General features: G+C 33.4%; 1 protein-coding gene across 2 annotated transcripts; it reads right to left on the bottom strand.

The window, feature by feature from the left end:
* Positions 1–2291: 2291 nt before the first annotated feature.
* LOC110039374 (homeobox protein knotted-1-like 2) lies at positions 2292–19693 on the bottom strand. Of its 2 annotated transcripts, none has more exons than XM_020744408.1 (5): positions 19253–19693; positions 19017–19145; positions 18586–18724; positions 3320–3582; positions 2292–2785 (listed from the first exon to the last, which is right to left on the bottom strand). In XM_020744408.1, the coding sequence occupies exons 1-5, from the start codon at positions 19490–19492 to the stop codon at positions 2579–2581; spliced, it is 978 nt and encodes a 325-aa protein (XP_020600067.1). In that variant the 5' UTR covers positions 19493–19693; the 3' UTR covers positions 2292–2578. The 2 variants fall into 2 exon arrangements, with proteins under 2 accessions (XP_020600067.1, XP_020600068.1); XM_020744409.1 differs by having other exon boundaries at positions 3320–3579.
* Positions 19694–20037: the final 344 nt, after the last annotated feature.

Genomic DNA, 20037 nt, shown 5'->3' with positions numbered 1-20037 from the left:
AAACGAACCGAACACGAACGAACAAAGCTTGTGTTCGTGTTCGGTTCGTTTAAAATTTAGTTTGTTTGAAATAAGCTCGTGTTCGTTTCTTAACGAACGAGCCGAACACGAACCGAACACGAACCGAACACGAGCTGTTCGCGAACGACGAGCCAGTTTGACATCCCTAATATTAATATATAAAAATAATATTATATATTAATTATATAACTTATATTATATAAATATACAATATCTATATTAGTATATTACTACTATAGTATATTAATATATTATTATTATTATTATTTTATTATATATTATAATTTATAAAATTTAATGTTTTAAAATATAATAAATTATATATATATAATTATTTTATATTATTTTATATTTCAAACAATAACGATTCGAACACGAACGAACGCATCACTGTTCGTGTTTGGTTCGTTTAACTAACCGAACGAAAAAAATTTGTTCGCGTTTGTCTCGTTTACTTATCGAACGAATCGAACACGAACTCATTGACGAACCGAACACGAACTGTTCTCGAACAACGAGCTTTTTTGACAGCCCTAGTTATAAGTCCCCCTAATATGGGGTTCGATTCCCCTCGAGTGTGTACAGAGTGGTACTCAAATTCTTAGGTACTTGAGGGATTGTTGGGATTCGTATAATAGCCCCTGACTATTTATATATATATATATCAACACAAACATGCAACACTTCTCTTGGTTTCAATACACCTATCATGGTTTCTTCAAGTATGGGGCCTCCGTGAGCAAAAAATATTACGTCTGGAGTCCGGACGCAAGAAATATCCGAACAACGGACCTAGTTCGCCGGAGAATAGTATTAGAAAAAAAAAATCCTCGCCTGCCGGTATATCGCACCCGTTGTCCGAACCCTGTTTGCATTCGGACTCCAGACTTAATATTTTCTCTTCCGTGAGAATGATTCCATCCCTCTTTTTATTTCTGTCATCATGGTTGAACAATTATTAAGCGGATTAAAAAAAAATATTTTAGAGAAATCCTATCATTAGATTAGCTTTTGGTTGCAAAATTTATCTATCCCTATCTGCTATTGTTAATGACATTATTATTTTCAATAATGATTGTCAAGGCTCTCTTAAAACAATTATGAAATTGTTTTAAATTTTATTAATCCATTTTTATAACATATTTTCAAGAACTATCATTATTATAAATATTATCAATTTTTATGAGATATCCTTTCAAACTACTTGAGCTTTATAATGCAACTACTTAAAATCTTATAATCAAGATGTGAAATATATCTCAGTTCTAAAATTCCGTGCCGCTTGATCTGGTCGATACATTCTACATCTAATATCATCTATAAAACTGATATCATTATCTTTTAAAATAACGAGTAGTAATCATTCTTCCTTCACTGACTTCTTGGAATACTATTATACATCAAAATTGAATATTTTATGATATTACTTTGGAACAAAATGGCACATAGAACATACAATTGTTTCATCTTTGTTGATATTGCTCTTCAAGATAGGTGATTATTTTTCGGCCACTAAATATCAATGTTGTGATCATGTTGAATACATACATGTTCTACATTGTTGCATTTTCCACCAAAATCTAGTCTCATTTTGCCTAACATTTTAATGTCAATTTCGATAATTAGAACATGAATTTAGCACATGATACTTTAAGAAAGCCTAACCTTGAATTAAATATTTCAAATATTGTTACCAATTATTAAAGCTTGATCAATAATTAATATTATTTTATAAAAAATAAAATACATATTTTCATGCACAAGTAAGATGATATATATGTAAAAATTTAAATTTAGTTGTTAGATATGTTAATGCATATGAATCAAGTGGTATAAATCTTCCTTTTTTTTTGTCCTCTTTTTTTTGCTTCTTTTTAATTCCATGTTTACACTTACCTAATAAAAAATTTTAGATTGGAATAAAATAAGCAATCTTCAATCTTATTATAATACATCATAACTCTAATAAACAAAGCAAATGAAACATTTCGCTCTGAACATTTATATATAAATCGATCACATATCAATAAATCACCTTAAATCCGACTCTTCTAGCCGGCATCTTTCTATAATTTTGATGTTGATCTTTACAAAATGTCTTAATTACATCAAACCCTTGTTTATAGATACTCCAATCAACATACTTAATATAAATGAGAAAATTTTACATTATGTATTCCATTATGATGATATAATCTACCAAAATAAACTACATTAATCTAATTTATAACTCTGCCATGCATTTTACAAAAAATCAATTGAGAATAATCTAAAATCATAAATACAACCTTAAGCACAACATTCAACTTTAGAAACTATAATTCTCCCACATACACTTGCTCATGAAGATGCATTACATCACCTTAAATAAAAAAGTAACACAGTGGAGACTCATATTAAACAAATAGCACCCAACCTTTCTCCAAATAGTAAAATAAAATCTAAAAAAAAAAGAAAGTAAAAAAGCATAATCAGCTTTCAAGACAATAATTAGCTCTGAAATTCATTCAGAAATTCAGCTTCCAAGGCCAATACGTGGTTCTTCTTAACGGGTTAATTAAGGTCCGAATCGATAATTTCCATCAGCTAAGAACTGACCACCCATATAAAGAGCAGCAGCGTTCTGTGGATGAAATGAATCCATTACCACAAACTGCATGTCTTCAGATGGCTTCCAATGCCTTTTTCTCTGATTTATAAACCAGTTGTTGATCTGCTTCTGATCCAGCCCCGTCGACTCCGACAGAGCTATTTTCTCAGTTTCCTGATCATAACACCCATGAAAATAAAAATGAAAAGATTTCATATTTGTATGGCCAAGGGTGTAAAAGGACAGAGCCGAGCTCGAGCTGGAGCTGCCCCCGACTTGAGCTTGATTAGTTTAATCGAGTTCGAGCTTGAGCTCAAGCTTAATTCTACGAGTTCAAATCGGCTCACGAGTTACTTGTTTAGCATCGTAATTAAATAATAAATAAAATGAACATTTAAGATATAATTAATAAGAAATCACTTGATAAGATAAAATATCAGTTTTTCGTACATTTTTAATAATTTAAAGAAAATATTTTCAATTATGATATATTTTAAATATATTTTATATTAATTTTTTTTAAACTAGCCGGCTCACAAGCTAACGAGTCGAGCCGGGACTGACTTGAGCTTGGCTTTTTAGCTCATCGAGCTCAGTTAACGAGCCACTTATCTAGTCGATCTAGAGCCGGCTCACGACTCTGCTTGACTCACTTACACCTCTACTGGCCTTGAAGGTGTCTTGCATATATGGAATGATATACTGTACCGATGGATATGGCCACTTGTAGTGTAATTCCCACCAGTTGAGAAGCTTCTGTCTAGCATCCTTAGGTAGCTTTCCTTTCTTCTTTTTCTTAGACAATTCTTGCCTAAGGCTGCTGAGATATCCGCTGTACTTCTTGAGGAGATGAAGCTTTAGCTCCTTGTCTTCAGCCCGAGGGTCTATCTCAGGGACTTCTGCTTCTGCTTCTGCTCCGCTGCCATCTTGATCTTCTTCCGACGAAACTACTCCTTCGCATTTCTCATCTGCTACATTTTTATATCAAGAGTGAATGCGAGATGAATAGTTGTTGCATGGTGTAAGTCAAGTAGGTTAGAAAACCAGGAGAAAGCATTTTAAGAATAACGGTGTAACAAATAAATAAATGTTAAGAGACCATCAACATTATAATTAAGTTTTGGATATAAGAGGAATTCATGAAAGGACAATGCCTTCACTCACCACTGATGTCAATGTATGTTCAACACCACATGTAATTTTATGCATATTATAAGTTCAGGAAAAACTTGAATTATGGAGTCTATATTAGAGTTTAAAAGTATTTGTTTGAGTAGATCTAAAACTGAATACATGGAATGTAATTTTCATGGTAGTAGATCTAGTGGCAGAGATGTACCATCTGTGATCAAATCCATAAAAGGTGTGAACGTTTTAGATATTTCGGGTTTATTGTTCACAGTGATGGTGATATAGATGGAGATGTTATTAATAGAATTCAAGTTAGTTGGTTGAAGTGGAGGAATGCACCAAGCCTATTGTGTTATAGAAAAGTAACACTCAGACGCAAAAGAAAATTTTATATGGTTGCCAGTGAGACTTGCAATGCTTTATGGCGCGGAATGTTGGCCCTTAAAAGAGAAGAAGCATAAAACTAAATTCAGTGTTGCTCATATGAGAATGCTTAGGAGGTTGAGTGGTTTGACACTTAGAGATAAAATACTAATCGAATTTATCTGTGAAAGAGTTAATGTTGCCCCAGTAACAACAAAATTAGAAAAGAGTCATCTTAGATAGTTTAGTCACATTAAACATTGACCACCGATGATCCGGTTAAAAGCGTAGATGTTTTGATTCAACTTATGTTAAAAATGTAAAGGTAAACCAAAAAAGATTTGGGCATATTGTATAAAATTATTTTAATTTATTAGAATTAAATAACAATATGACACTCAATAGGACACAATGGAGAAAAATGATTCATGTAGTCGACCCCAGAGTGTGGGATAAAGACTTCTTCTTATAGTTGTTGTTGTATTATAAGGTTAGGTCTAATCTTTTTGTCTAACCACGTGATCCACAGCTTCTTACAATGCATTTCAGATTTTCTGGCTCAGATTGAGCTCAAGATTGAAACGAGCTAAAGCAAAAAATCAAACTAAAATCAGTTTAAACCAGTCTAATAACCGGATTGACTCAAAATCACATCATTAACACTTAAGATTAACTAAACCAGCCTTAATTTTTGCTCGGATTAGTTAGAAAATAGCAGCTAAAAGTTTAAATTCATTCAAAACAAGCTCGTGATAAGAAGCAAAAAACAAAACTGTTAGAACTTATTTTTTCCGAGTGGCTTAATTAGCTAAATTTACATAGCAGCGGAGTAGCTTAAAAAACATGGCATCTTACTTGAATTTCTTCTGTAAAATATATGTAATGCGATAACTCTTTAAGCAATAATTTCAAAAAAATTCGAATCCCCTCCAATTATTGAAAATTGACTTTCCATATATAATATTTAGTTACACTCCAAAGCAATTAAAAATTTATGCAAAGGAGTAGCATAAGGTCTCAGACAAGTGTCATGACTCACATGTCAATAGAAGCAAAGAAAAAAATATCACAGCTATTAACATACAGTGCTGCATGATAAGTCTATGCGAATCACTGCAAAATATAGGCAAATAAAGCAAGTAGTATAACTTCTAGGGATCATTACATTTTTTTACTTCAAAAGTTTATCTATATGAGCACATAAATCTTACAAAATTCTGAAAATTATACTTCACCACCATTTACTTTTCACAAAGTGTTAGTGCACACAGGGAATGTTGCTCTTCAAGGAGCAAATATTCTGTGACTAGATCATTCTAGATACAAATGGGATGTCATGGAACATATGGAAAATAATTAGTTAAGGGAGCATTGATAATGAAAGAAGTTTGTAATCAGTAATTAGTAAGGTTAAAAAGATGAATGAAGAACAATAAATAGATGAAGAAGTTAATGATTTGTAGCTGTGAATGGAAGTATCAGATGACAAGTGAAGCGGGGGCAATCCGCGCATCATAATTATTCATTTTATTTCTAAATAATAATCATTTAAATTTCAATACAAAAATATTTTCCCCAATTTAAAATTATTTTTAAAATGTCAAAAAATGGGTTAGTTTCAGTTCGTGAAATTTTAAAATATTGGCCACAAGATAAATTTTAAAATTTTTACAAGCAAATTAAATGTGTTTTAGTGAAAAAAATAATTGACCTTCTATGGAGAAAAGGGTGAAAACATGTTGAATTGAGCTCTAGCCGCTCTTAATTTGGAGAGATTATTATATACATATAACATAGGTACATATTTGATATACTTTAGGGTATATTTTGGGTGTATTTAGGAAAAAATACATCGTAAATATGCTCATACGCAATCCATATGTAATACTTTTTTCCTTAATTTGATTCTAAGCTTGAATAATATCAGCATAAAGCTTAAGCATAAGCTCAATTTTTTAAGTTTAAACAAAATTTAGAGAGAAGAAACTAGGCCAAAAAGTTGTAATAGTAAATTTGATAAAAGAATAAAAAATAAAGGAAATAAGAATGCTATATCAATTGAAACAACAAAGATAACTAAGAGTGGGAGTCAAATAATTCGATTGTTAAGAATTTTGGTAGTCATTGTCATTTTACCTATGCTCGATAGATCCCATCCTTGGGAAGGTAGAACAAAAAGGGGGAAAAGAGAGAAAGAAAACTAGAACTCTTGATTCTTATAAGAAGCATGAACTTAAATCATTGAATTTATGAAAATCTTTATTAATATAATTTAACGAGCAAAGTTTCATGTATCAAAATTATAATTGATAAAACTAAGATGCAATGATTCCTGCGAATTGCATTTTTTTTAATTTTTTTAAATCTTTGTTTGATTGTTATTATTGTACAAGGTTTGAACAAATGCCTTTATTCATTTATAGATATATTATGAATATATAGAAATGTTCAGGATTGCAAAGGGTAGGTTTCTCAGTTTCAAATGTTGGGGGAAACTCAAGTAGAAAATTGAATAAATATATATAAGACTAAAAATGAGAAACTAATGGTAATGATGCTTTTATACCTTTACATGCTCCTTTAGATGGAAGTCTAGTTGAAGGATTCAATCTTGATGCACTATGTAAAGAAACGAGTAAGCCAAAGTGGTTTGGTATTCATTAGTTTATTCTAAAATTACATGCGAGCCCAACAAAGTCACACTTTTGTACTCATTTCTAAATAAAATGACAAATAAATGCCACAAATTTGTATTTGAAAGCCATGAAATTTATATAAATGAGTGGCAATCACATTACTACAATAGATAACTACGGATTGAAGAAGTAGCAGCCAAGTTACAATGAGTTAGGAGCAGATCATCCAGTGATCCTGAGCAACTACGATGGCAACAGAACAATAATGAGCCGCAATAAAAGAGATGGCCAATTGGCACTTTAAAAGATGAGGTTTCAACCAAGGAAGATAAAATGAGCACACAGGGAGGTGAGATCATCTTTGTTAAATGTCTAATTGGCATCATAGAATGCATGAAGTTGAAGCAGTTAGTCATGATGGAGGAGAATGCCACAATTAATAATGCAAACAAAAATCATAATAATTACATTTTTTGTAGTTCTGAATCAATAGTGTTACAGTGCATAAACTAAGAGAATGTATCAACTATGAAATCAATGATTGATCATGAAAGACATGTATGAACAAGAAATAGTGAGATAAAAATATATATATATATATATATATATTCACAAGAGTAGCATTCATCTGGCTGCAGAATTTATGTATTTAAATCATTGTAATGATAAGTAGACTGTATTAGTTTCAGAATAACTTGTTGTAGAGGTTTGGAAAGCCACTCTCAGTATGTTTATTAAATGCTTAATGTGCGCAATTGAGTTGGTGTAGGTTATGCCTCAAGCTATCACGTGTTTATTTATTTATTGTAGTTTAAGATTTTAATTGAATAAAAATAAAGTTCCTTTTTTTGTAAGGGGTGTTATCTTTAAAATTCTATAACATATTCTTGGATATTTGTAGGTTGGCAATTTTGCTTACAGTTTCAACTAATTGTTACATGCCACTAGATTTTTTTAATATTCATATTGATATATCAAGTAATATAAATAATTTTGTCTAGATTTATTACGACAAAAGTTCTTAAGTAAAAAATAATTTTAATAATAGTAATATTTATATTTATGCACCTGTCATTATCAAATCATATAAATTTTATTTTTACCAACCATTTTTTTGATGTGCAACTAATAATTGCCATATTGATCATAAAACGTTGATTGAAAATTGGCTTATGAAATATTTATAGATATATATTGTAGGCTTGGTATTTGTACATAAAAATGTGTCAATGGTGAACCCGATGAGATATAATGGTCCAAAAGAAAGAAAGTAAACAAAGAAAAGCCTACCAACAGAAGAACAGAAGACCCACTTATGCAATCAAATGTAGTCGTCTGAGCCAAAGCCGAAGGACGACCGATCGATCCAAATTCAAATCAACTGGACTAAAACAAGATAGATGAGTATCCAAGCTAACTACTACGAGAAAGTTGACCTAAGGCAGCAACCTCCTTTCCAGTAGATGAGATCCGAGGAAGGCCCCAATTCCTTAATATAACTAGCTGTCACACGAATATAACTAGCTGTCACACGGATGCCCCTAAGAATCCTTATTTGAGACTAAGAGTGGACAATACAACAGAGTTTTTTGGTCATCATGTAGCTCTTCTCGTTGAAGGACGAGATACTTATCAGGTTATGGTGATTCATTCTATACTTGATAATCAAGTCTCACTCTGCCAACAAGAGCTCCTCGTCAAGGGATTAAAGATCAACAACCAGGCTAGTTCAACCAATCGATAAAGCCTAGCCGATTGAATCAGTCTTGCTACCCCAAGCCAATCAAACTCAGCAGACGAACAAACCCTACTCAACCTAAAGCTGAAGAAAAATAACCTAAGCTGACTGAGCTAGAGAGTATCCGAGTGACAAGCCAACAAGCCCATATATGTTAAAGAGCTAAAATATCTTGTATAACCCTCATTATAACAGGGGCAGACATGCAATATCACTATATTGTACTATATCCTCTATAAATGTGGACATTATTTTATGAGAAAAAAAAGATAGGCAAGACGTATAACTGTTCATTACATCTCTGTCTCTCTACCCACCCATTCATACGCTTTATTCCTTGGGGTATGATTCACGAACAAAGCATGATTGAACATCTTAAAAGATGTTGTGAGAGTAGATTATGTCACAGACAAGAAAAGGTGCAACACATAAGGAAAAAACTCATAATAGAGACACCGACAAAATGGAGTGCACAAGAGAGTTTCTGACTCGATAGATCTAGCAGTTGAAAGATCAAATGCTTGATGCCATCTGAGAGCACTAACTCAAAAAGAGAGCAACATCCTCGAGAAGAGGGGCCAGTGCCCAACGGCTGAAGAGCCCCTTCAACCCTGGAAAAAAAGAAGTCTCCCAATAATTTCATAGTGTTGGGTTGGCACCGATCAACAAACATTGATTCAAGCTCATTGAAGCACCTGATAGCAAGAGAATGTATTCTTTCGACAAATCTCAGAGATCGAGCCCCCAAAGAGGTTCAAGATCCTACCACTGTAGTCGTATAGGGACATAACCTCATTCAGCTAGCTACATTGTGTATCCACTAGAGATCACCGACGCATTGAAGTGTTTTCTTTTCTTCATCGTGTTGAGGGAGTCAGCTCTAAAACTGTTCAACACATTGCCATTGAGAGTGATCGCATCGTCGCTGCCTTCAAGTGAATATTTGTGGCGCAGTTTGCCAATGCCCAAAAGCCTTAGAAAAATTCACAGCCCTTCTTGCAAATTAGACAATGAGAATGAGAGCCTCCGCTCGTTCATCACCTGCTTCCAGTGGGAGATGTTAGAAGGGACTTGGAGCTTGCAGTAGCTCATGATGCCCTAGCTCAAGGGTTAAAGGTATGCCTTGGGTCTAAAGTGACCAAAGACATTGACCAAGCTATTGGAACTAGCCAACGGACACACATCGACAGAGGAATAAAACTCCTACCTTGCATCATTCAGAACTGAGAAGATAATCGAACATAGAAAATGTCATAGGCGAATACAATCCTTGCTACTCGGTTCAAACTCACCTCGATGGCTCACAAAGGCACTCGGATTACTGAGCAACCAAGAGCATAACACCGAAGGTGTCAAACTCAAAATCGTTACCAACCCCTAACTCGACAATGAAAATGAGTTATCATTCCAATTCTTATTTGACTGACACTCGGAGAACTTGGAAAACTCAAGAAAGTAATCATCAAAGTCCAATTGACACTTAGAGAACTCGAACCGTCTCACCAATGATGTTTTCACCTGAACGGAGAAACCGACAATGAAGCATGACGTCCAGATGGGAAAAACTTTCAAAAATCGATAACGATGCATGACATCTGATTAGTAAATATTTTTCAAAACCGACAACAACTCATGTTATCTTATCAGTAAAAATTTTTTAAAGCAGGCAACAATGAATAAATGTATTTGTAAAAAAAATATTAAAATTTGATCAATAATGACGATTAATGTCTGATTGTCAAAATGCACTAGAACTGACCCACAACACCCAATCATCAATAAAAACCTCTGCTAGCTAGAAAACCGGTCCAGCTTTGGCGATGGTTCCCTACCTATTAGAAACCGTCACTGACACTGTGGTTGGGTTTTCACCCACATTTGTCGAAGGTGAATCATCACCTAGGACTACCAGGACCGAGTCAGGTAAAACAAGAAACAATATAAGAAAAGTGAGATAAAAAAAATCAAAACCTAACGAACAAGACTGATGTTCTTCATATAGAAGAGATGATCCAACTCAGTACCTGCAATATACACATCACTCTTACCAGGAAGTGCCAAAACATCAATGACTTCTAATGGCCTAGGCACAGTAAGGAACCAACCGTTTCCTGTGTGGTTTTTTCAGTCAGCACACTACAGAAAAATACCAGATTAGTGTCAGAATTATCGTCGAACATATTGTCGATGCAAAATTAGTGACGCTATATCGTCCATTTAGCATCGTGTGCGGTCCCATGAATGAAAAAATGGACGCTAATGGGGGTTGCATTTATATAACGACACTTCAATGATAATAGTTAATAATTAGTGTCGAAAAAAAAAAGCAAACGCTACTCTGATGCTAATGCCCTAAAAAACTCCAAACCGAGCCGCAACACTCATTTTCTTCTTTATTCTTCCCGATCACTGCTTTGTCCCCTCCGAGACTCCTCCTCTGACACTCCTCCATCTCAGAGTTCCATTTCCGATGTTTTGGATTGATTTCACCGCATGCTTTCATGTATTTTTTTTTATTTTTTTATTCTAGCATGTGCAAAAATCAAAATTTTAGTGTTGGATATGTAATGTGGAGGGATTAAATGATTTTTAAGTGGAAAGTAGAGTTTATGTATTAGATATGTGTTGCATATGACTTGAATAGTTTAGGTGTTAGCCATGTAATGCTTAGGCTTTGTGTTTAGGTGGTGTTAGTGCTATTTTTTATGTGATATTAAAGATTTGAGTGCTACGTGTTTACATATAGAAGTTTAGGTAGGAGATTTATAAATACATAAGAATCTTGTGCTATGTATGTAAATGCCCCAGAAAAGTTTGTCTTAGCTATGTATTGCATATAAGAGTTGTGTGGTTTTTATTTGTAAAATATAAAGTTTAGGTGTTAGACATGTAGGGGTTGTTTCGCAATGGATTTAAGATGAGATTTAGACGAGATTTTAGCATTCTTTTGAGACGATCAATTTGAACAAAATAAATCACGGGATGCTGTAAATTCATATTTCACTTATTTCGGCTGTAAATTCAAGATATAGTAAATCCTATGAATCAATGGATCTACAAGATTTATGTTCGCCCGTTGTGGATTTAAGGTTATATAAAAATGATTTTAATCTATTAATTTAATGAAAATATGACACTCAACAGAACATATGGAAAAAGAAGTTTCATGTAGTTCGCCAACCCTCGTGGGAAAAATGCTTTGTCTTTTTGTCACCTTAAATGTTGATCATCTAGTAACCCTACTAGGATAGTGGATGTTATAAATATGACTTTTGTTAAGAAAGGCACATGTAGACCTAAAAAGACCAAGGCACGTTGTGTAAAAAATGATCTCAATCAGTTAGAATTGAATGAAAAATATGACAATAGTAGAACGTAATAAAAAAAATTCATGTAACTGACCTCACTAAATTTGTTTGTATGTAATACATGAGATTTGTATTGTCTGAGCAACTTACACTTAATTGTACTGATCTATAGAGTTACATTTATGTTGCATATGGACATTTGAAATATGAGATTATGGATATATAACAAATGATATCCAAGAAGAAAAGAACATACTGACGAGAAATTTGTGCATGCGACATCACAACTCCCTCAGAAGGCATGTTTTGATGCCCTCGTGACGCAATGGAAAAAGAAGTTTCATCTAGTCGACCACCTTTCGTAGGAAAAATGTTTTTTTCATTTTGTCAACGTCGATCATCTAATAACCCTACTAGGATAGTAGATGTTATAAATATGACTTTCGTTAAGAAAGGTATATGTAAACCTAAAAAGACCAAAGCACATTTTGTAAAAAATGGTCTTAATCGGTTAGAATTGAATGAAATATATGACAATTAGTAGGACGTAATGAAGAAAAAAATTCATGTAGCCGACCTCACTAAATTTATATGTATGTAATACATGGGATTCATATTGTCTGAATGACCTATACATGATTATATTGATCTATAGAGGTACATCTATGTTGTAGATGGATATTTGAAACATGATATCATGGATATATAATATATCATATCCAAGAAGAAAAGAACTTACTGACGAGTATTTGACTGGTGTTGAGGAATTCTTGCAGGTGCATCGCAACACCGTTTACCTTTCAGAATGCATATTCTGATGCCCTTGTGCGAAGCACATAAATCAAACTTAATTGAAATCTAACGAAGTGAAGTTGGATCTATACCATAGGGATTTAAACTTGATTATTGACATTGAACTTCACATGGTGAGTTTTGAACCATATATTCAGTATGTTTATGTTAGAGCCTCATCAAATTATGCCCCTTCAACGTTTTATGCTTTTGGCATGATTGAGAAAATGATTGTCGATGCCAGCAGGGATCATTTTGTTGGTAGTGTGCATGATGATAATCAAGAACTGAGCAGTGAGAATAAATTTTTGAATTATTAAACCCTGCACAATAAATTTTCTGGAAATGATGCACTTCACATACAAATTTTCGATGCCCTGAGAATGTTGAGTATCAAATATGATTTCAACATGCCCAGGGAATGCTTCAATCAGGTAGCAATTATTAAATGAGATGAACCCTATAGATAATTTAACTTTTGAAGATTTGTACAGAAGAAAAAAGTTAGTGTCGAAGTTAGGATTACGATATGAAAACAAAAAAATGTTGCGATTATTGTTGCATGTTATATTACAAGGACTATGCACTGGAGACGAAATGTAGAGTTTGTAGTGCTGATAGGTGCAAACCAAGGGGGAGAAAGAGTAAAAGTAGAAAAAATATTTCTTACAAATATCTCTTTTATTTTCGCTCATTCTACGGCTTCAGCGATTGCTTGCTTCTATGCATATAGCTTCTCTGATGACATTACATGCTACCGAAACTATTGGTGCTAATAGAATGACTCATTCTTCAGCAGGTGCAACCTGGAAACACTTCGATCGCAATTATCCAGACTTTGCAGCAGAACTACGCTACGTTAGGCTTGACATGTTGGTAACACCTAATTCATGTTGGTCATTTATTAGCACAACATATAATTTGCCTCCTGATATATGTATGACTATTTTTCTTACTTCTAACATTGATCATACAAAGTCTAAAAAGCTCAAAATATAAAATTGACGTGCTTACAACCTATCATAAATGAGCTCAGGTATTGTGGTGAACATGTGTGTTGAATTATGATATTGCAATGAAACAAATTTTTGACCTTAAACCTGCTCTTATGTGAATGATCAGTGATTTCCCGACATATATAATATTATGTAGTTGGAGCACAACCGTGAAATTGGTCTATCCCTACTATATGAACATGTATAAAGCATTCACTTTGAAACATTGAAGAAAAAAATTCTTGGTTCAATTGTTATCGAGAGTTATTAGCATGTGATCACTCTTTCAGGAAAAATAAAGATGTATTTTTTAAAAATTGAGCTAAAAGATCAACTCCACTCCTAAGGATAAGTGGAAGCAATTTATTGTTGATAATCAGTAAAGTGCTAAAGATCACTGAAAGATCGAAACTAGCCTCGAGTCATCTTCCAGATTTTGGCATTACACATAACGAGATGATGTAGAGTATTTTTTTGGATCTTCCATACTGGAGAACCTATCTGACCGGCATAATTTGGATGTTATGCATATTAAGCAGAATTTTTTTTATGATATATTTAATATTGTTTTGGAAATTAAGGGAAAAACAAAAGAGAACATCAAAGCAAGATTGAACCTGAAATAGTTTGGCAAGAGGAGATATAACTTCTAGAAACAAATGCAGGTAAAATAGTAAAATCCCAAAGCTACATATGATTGACGCTAATTAGATGTTAAAGTTGTGTCAACTGTTTTCACGATGGAAATTTACAACGGTGGATTGTTATGATGGTGATTTCGATGTAAATAAAAATCCGGCATAAATGTCGATGTAACCCCAATTAACGATGCCCATTTTAATGTCAGAAAATTTTTTATATAAATCCGACATAAAACTTGAGTAGCATCAGAAATCTCCGACGCTAATCAATATATTTCCTGTAGTAGCAAGACTTAAGCCACAAAAGAAGATTGAACTGATGGATCGATGCACGATCAGCCCAATCTACCTGCATCATCCACCCAATTTTCCCACAGTTGAGGACCAAGAAATGAGTAAGATGACCTTACTTATCCATCGGCTTGTCTATTTTCATCTTGCCAAGAATTTTCTTCTTATTTGTTTCATTTTCTGAGCGGTGCCCCCTTTTCTGTTTCACAAAGGTAGCCATAAGCAACTCCTTATTGGGGAGATCAACTAGTAAATTAGACATGTTGTCCATGACAGCGGTTGGAAACCATCAAATTCAGACTAGAAAAGATGCAAAACAAATATGAAATGTCAAATAGTCATGTCTATGCCCTATTTACAAGAACCAGAGATAGAAAACAAGAGAGTTTAATTATTGAATCATTGATTAAAAAAAATGCAATCCATTTTTATATTAAATTCTTTTATTCTTATCATGGTATCACTTATAAGAAGTAAGAGAAGTAAGAGAATTGGAGAAGTAAAACATGTACATAAAAAATATATCTGCGTTGATCCCAAAAAGATTTAAAGGTCAAAAAAAAAAAAAAATACAACACAGTAAGACCCACCGACAGAAAAACCAAGAGACTCACTTATCTGATGTAGTCGTTTGAGCCAAAGCTGAAGGCCGGTCGTGTCAGTAGAAGGATGAAAAAATGATCAATCAATCCTAATTCAAACCAGTCAAACTAAAACATGACAAATAAGCATCCAAACTAACCACTACAAGAAAACCAGTCAAAGACAACAACCTATCTTCTAGTAGATTCGACTCGAAGAAGGGCCCAGTCAATATCACTATTTATCCCACAAATGCCTTCGAGGCTCCTAATTAGGAACCAATAGTTGATATTACAACAGAGTCTTATGATCATCCCACAAGCTCTCCTTACTGAGGAATGAGTTACCTGTCGGGTTACAGTGATTCAACTTCTACCTATTCGTCAAGTCTGGCTCCGCCAATGAGCTCCTCATCAAGGGATCAAGAATCGACAACCAGACTAGATCAACTGATCAGCAAAATCTAGCCGATCAAATCGGTCTCGTGGACTTGAAAACAATCAAAATCAGCCAAGTGACAATGACAACTCAACCTAGCCAATCAAACTGTCATTACCAAGCTAAAAGTCAACATGCTCAGTCGACTGAGCTAGAGAGCAATGAAGCAACAACCTCATATACGTAAAATACATAAAATATCTCGTACAACCCTCATTAAAACAGGAGCACACGTGTAATAACACTATATTGTACATTTTTTCCTATAAATAGAAAGATCATTTTATGAGAAAAAAAGATGAACAAGACATATCACTGTTCATTGCTATTCACTTCTCTCTCTCTCTCTCTCTCATTTCAAAATCCCTATTATTTAAGGTGTGATTCACGGACAAATCAGAATTCAACGTCATTAAAACTTTATAATAACTGCTAATCAAAAGGATGGGCCTTTAGAGATATTATTGAATATTTATGAAATTTGTGTTTACCATTGTGTGCGTGTGTGGGAGTGTTCCATTTATGATTGCACATTAATTTTAGCAAACAAATGTGTTTCTTAAAGTTTATCAGAGATGATCATAAGCATAACAATAATATAAATTACTTAAAAATACATAATATACTTTTACTGATACATTAATATTTTAAATTTCTTGATATTATGATACTTAATACTTGCTAGTGCAAAGCAAATCATTCCTTTAATTATTCATGTTATATGCTTTAGTGCCTTGCATTTTGTATTTTAATTATTGATTAGGTTTGACAGTTCAAACTTATATATTATTGAATTTTCTTATAACATATTCTGCCAGGACAATTGATGGAGTATTAAAATATGCATAAACTTCTCAACAATACAAATTTCTTTGATAATTGCTGAGATTATGATACAAATCTACTTTTTCTTACATTGGTTTTAGATAGAATTGATTAAATTGATAAAATGAAGCAACTCTACTTTTTCTTATATGTTTAGACAGAATTGATAATGTTTATATTTTGCTTAATCTCTTTATTATTTATTATTATTTTTTTGCTACTTTGATGTACATTAGTTAAATATTATATTGACAAAATGAATTATCATTTATCTTTCACTTAATCTTATTCTAATTATATATAGCTCTTAAGATTTATTTCAAAACTTGAAATTAACAATAATAAGATTGAGTGAAATGGGTAAAAAAAAGCAACTAGAAATTTAAATGGTTTAAATAATGCTTTAATTTGGATTTCGATTATGTTACTCATTGCTACAAGCAAGCACCAAAGAATAGAGGGCTTTCAAGATAGATTTAAGCAAAAGAGGAGAGGACAAAGCAAAAGAAGGCTAGATCAAAGCATAAAATTTAGAATTTTTTAATATTACTTTAATCTTTAATTCAAAGGAATATTGTCAATTTACAAGGCTAAAATTGCAGGTTCCCCGACTTTAAATTTAGATGGAAAACTCAAATAGAAAACAAAATAAAATACATAAAAGACTAAAAGTAATAAACATCGAACTAATTATAATAACAATGATGATGATGCATTTTTCCCCTTTCAGATATACATATATATATATATTTTTTTTAATTTTGCTAATTTGTATTATTTGACTATTTCTTAACCCCCACACCTCCTCCAAAAAAAATTTAATTATTTGCTAAAATAATTTAATTATTTTTTACAATATGATTATTATCGTATTATTTAAAAAATATAAAATAAAATTAGTATGAATAAATTTGGGATAAAAGTAATTTTGTAAATTACAACTTGCTTCCTTTTTTAGATATTTGACAAAATGGTATTAATTTTTGATCCGATATAATCAAATTTAAAATTTAATCATTTAGCTAGTTTTTGCGGATTTGCATCATTTGATTATTTGATCATTTAGCTATTTGATGGGCCAAATGATCCATCAACTCTCCTAAAAAAATGTATCACTTATAAAAACATTCACTTATCGTTTCATTTCATACACGGTCAATAATACATTCACTTATCGTTTCATTTCATACACAGTCAATAATGCATCGCTCATGATGCATAAATGCAGTTTTTCTTTATAATTATTATATCAATTAATAAAACAAAGCCATCAATCTGTCACCACTAAGGTCTTGTTTGAGAAGTCACTGAAACTCCGTTCCCTTGCAGTGAACATCAACATGTGAATTTACTTTCGTTCGGCAAATAAACATCTCCCAAAATTATTTCACGAGAATGATAATTTTTTACCGTTTTAGATCACATGTGATAGAGCTCATTCCACGTACATAATATTTAAACATATTTCCCCGAACAGACCTAAACCTAAGAATTCAAAACATTAAAAAGAAACAAACCACTGTTAAAACATGAAACGTTCACGCCAAATGTACAGAAGACTTTGCCCGGTCCTACAGCACAGAACTAAACAAGCGCTATGCTTCTCTTACGTACAATGTATACTCAAGTTATGCATAAAAACCTAGTGAAAACTAAGTTCTATCTACAGGTTGTGAGAAATAGGGCCATCTTGCGTTTATAACAATATCTAAACTGCGACTATTAGTATCCTTCCTGCTCACTGTAGCATTGACCCCATTCACGCCTTTAACAGTATAAGCTACATGCATGTATAACTTTATACATAATTATTATCTTTCTAGGTTGACATGACAGTACTTTGTCCAGTTTCAATTTGCAGGTGGAAATGAATGAAATGACCCAAAGTTTTGATAAGAATCTAGAGCGAAAGAAGAGACAGCAGATTGTATGCAAGAGAGAGAGAGAGAGCAATGATAGTGTTAGTGGTTTCGAGGAGATTCGTGCCTTGGAACCCTAAAAACAAAGGCGAAAGCTTTAAAGGCTAACTTCCTAGACCACTACGTGTTCTATCACACTTTACCTCCTCCGAATATTATTAATGAAGGCCTGATTTCAAATTTGAACTTATCTATCCGTTTGATTCATTAAAAAAATCGCATGTCTGAATATTAATTAGACTTGCGTCATTCATCTCATGCGAATATTTTATAAAATATTTAGATTTGAGTGGTTAGTTAAGTTTAATTGATTACCGGAAGTGAAGAAGGGAACAGTGACGCCATTGGTAAGTGAGTTGAGCTGTGATTCGACCTTCCTAAGAAAATCCATGGCCTCCTGCACTGGCCTCGTGAGCTCTTCCTTGTACTTCACTAGCATGTTGCAGTATGCTTCCTGAGAGATGGAAAGAGTTAGAGAATAAAACGATATATTCCGAAATCAAGCTTCAAATTCTATGCAAAATATAAATATAAGTGTTAACTCATGACGTTAGATTTCTGAATTGATCTGCACCATATATCTTGGGATTATCTCCAAGATTTCTGTACAAAACTAAACTTATTTTATGAGATTAATCCCAACGGTCTAAAGTGGATTGTACGGCCGAGATGTGCAGAGCTATATAAACACAGTTAGAACTTCAATGAAAAAGGATCTGAACTCAGAGCTTATAAAATATGCAAACCATGAACTGATCGAGCTCGGGATCAGCCGGCGCGCCGCGACGGCAGCCGCTGGGCGAAGCAAGCTGCCGCGCTTCAAGTTCGCGTGCCACCGTTGATAACCGCGCAACCACCTCCGGAGGCGCTCCAACCTGAAAAATCAAAAAATTACTCTAATCAACAACAAATAAATAAGCCAAATATATAAAAAAATTATTTTTTTTCTGATGTGAGAATTAAAAATATATAAAAATATTGCCTTTTGGCAGTCCATGTAAGCGTTGAGGAGAGCAGGGTATTGAGGGTGGGAGATGATTTTGGCTTTGATCGATTCTGCATCTGTGGAGTAGTGAGTGGAAGAACCTGGCTCAAGCTTGGGAGTGTTAGCGTTAAGATTAGGGTTTTGGTTCCTGACCCCGTAGAAGGAGTTGCCCGCGGGCGAGGAGAAAGTGAAGGGTGTTCTTGTGCTGGAACCGCCTAAATGAAGGAATTCCTCCATAGTAACTAAAAAGCCTCTTAAAGAGAATAGAATTCAGAATGAATTAAGGGGAAGGAGTTTCTTTCCAATTCTCTGGTTGGCAGGGGAAGAAAGCTGGGAAGAAATAGAGCTTGGGAGTTAGATAGGACGGGGGGCTGCTCACACCAGAAAGAGAGAGTGTGTGTAAGAGGAAAGGCATGCCTCTGGTGGCTTTCTTTTCTGCTGTCAAATCAAGAGCGGGTTCCCTTCACAGTAGAAGTGGACACATTACTTAAAATGATGCTTGTTTAACCTAAGCAAATCATATTTGATGCAGTATTATAAATTTGCGGCAGTGGAGTTGTTTATTACCGTTTTAGTGTGATATAAATATTTACGACACATTCACAAGAGAAAAATTAATCAGCACTGTTTTTTAAAAACTTATAAGTAGAAAATTGTAAAAGAATAAATTATGGGACTTGACTCAGCTGAAGAATTTTACTATGAAATTATGAATACAGTTGCAACCACTTATCTCATAAATGATAAATGATTATAAGCTCTTTTAAGTCACAACATTGATG

This window comes from Phalaenopsis equestris, unplaced genomic scaffold, assembly GCF_001263595.1.
Source record: "Phalaenopsis equestris unplaced genomic scaffold, ASM126359v1 Scaffold000002, whole genome shotgun sequence".
NCBI lineage: Eukaryota > Viridiplantae > Streptophyta > Magnoliopsida > Asparagales > Orchidaceae > Phalaenopsis > Phalaenopsis equestris.
This window is presented reverse-complemented; position numbering and strand designations above follow the sequence as displayed.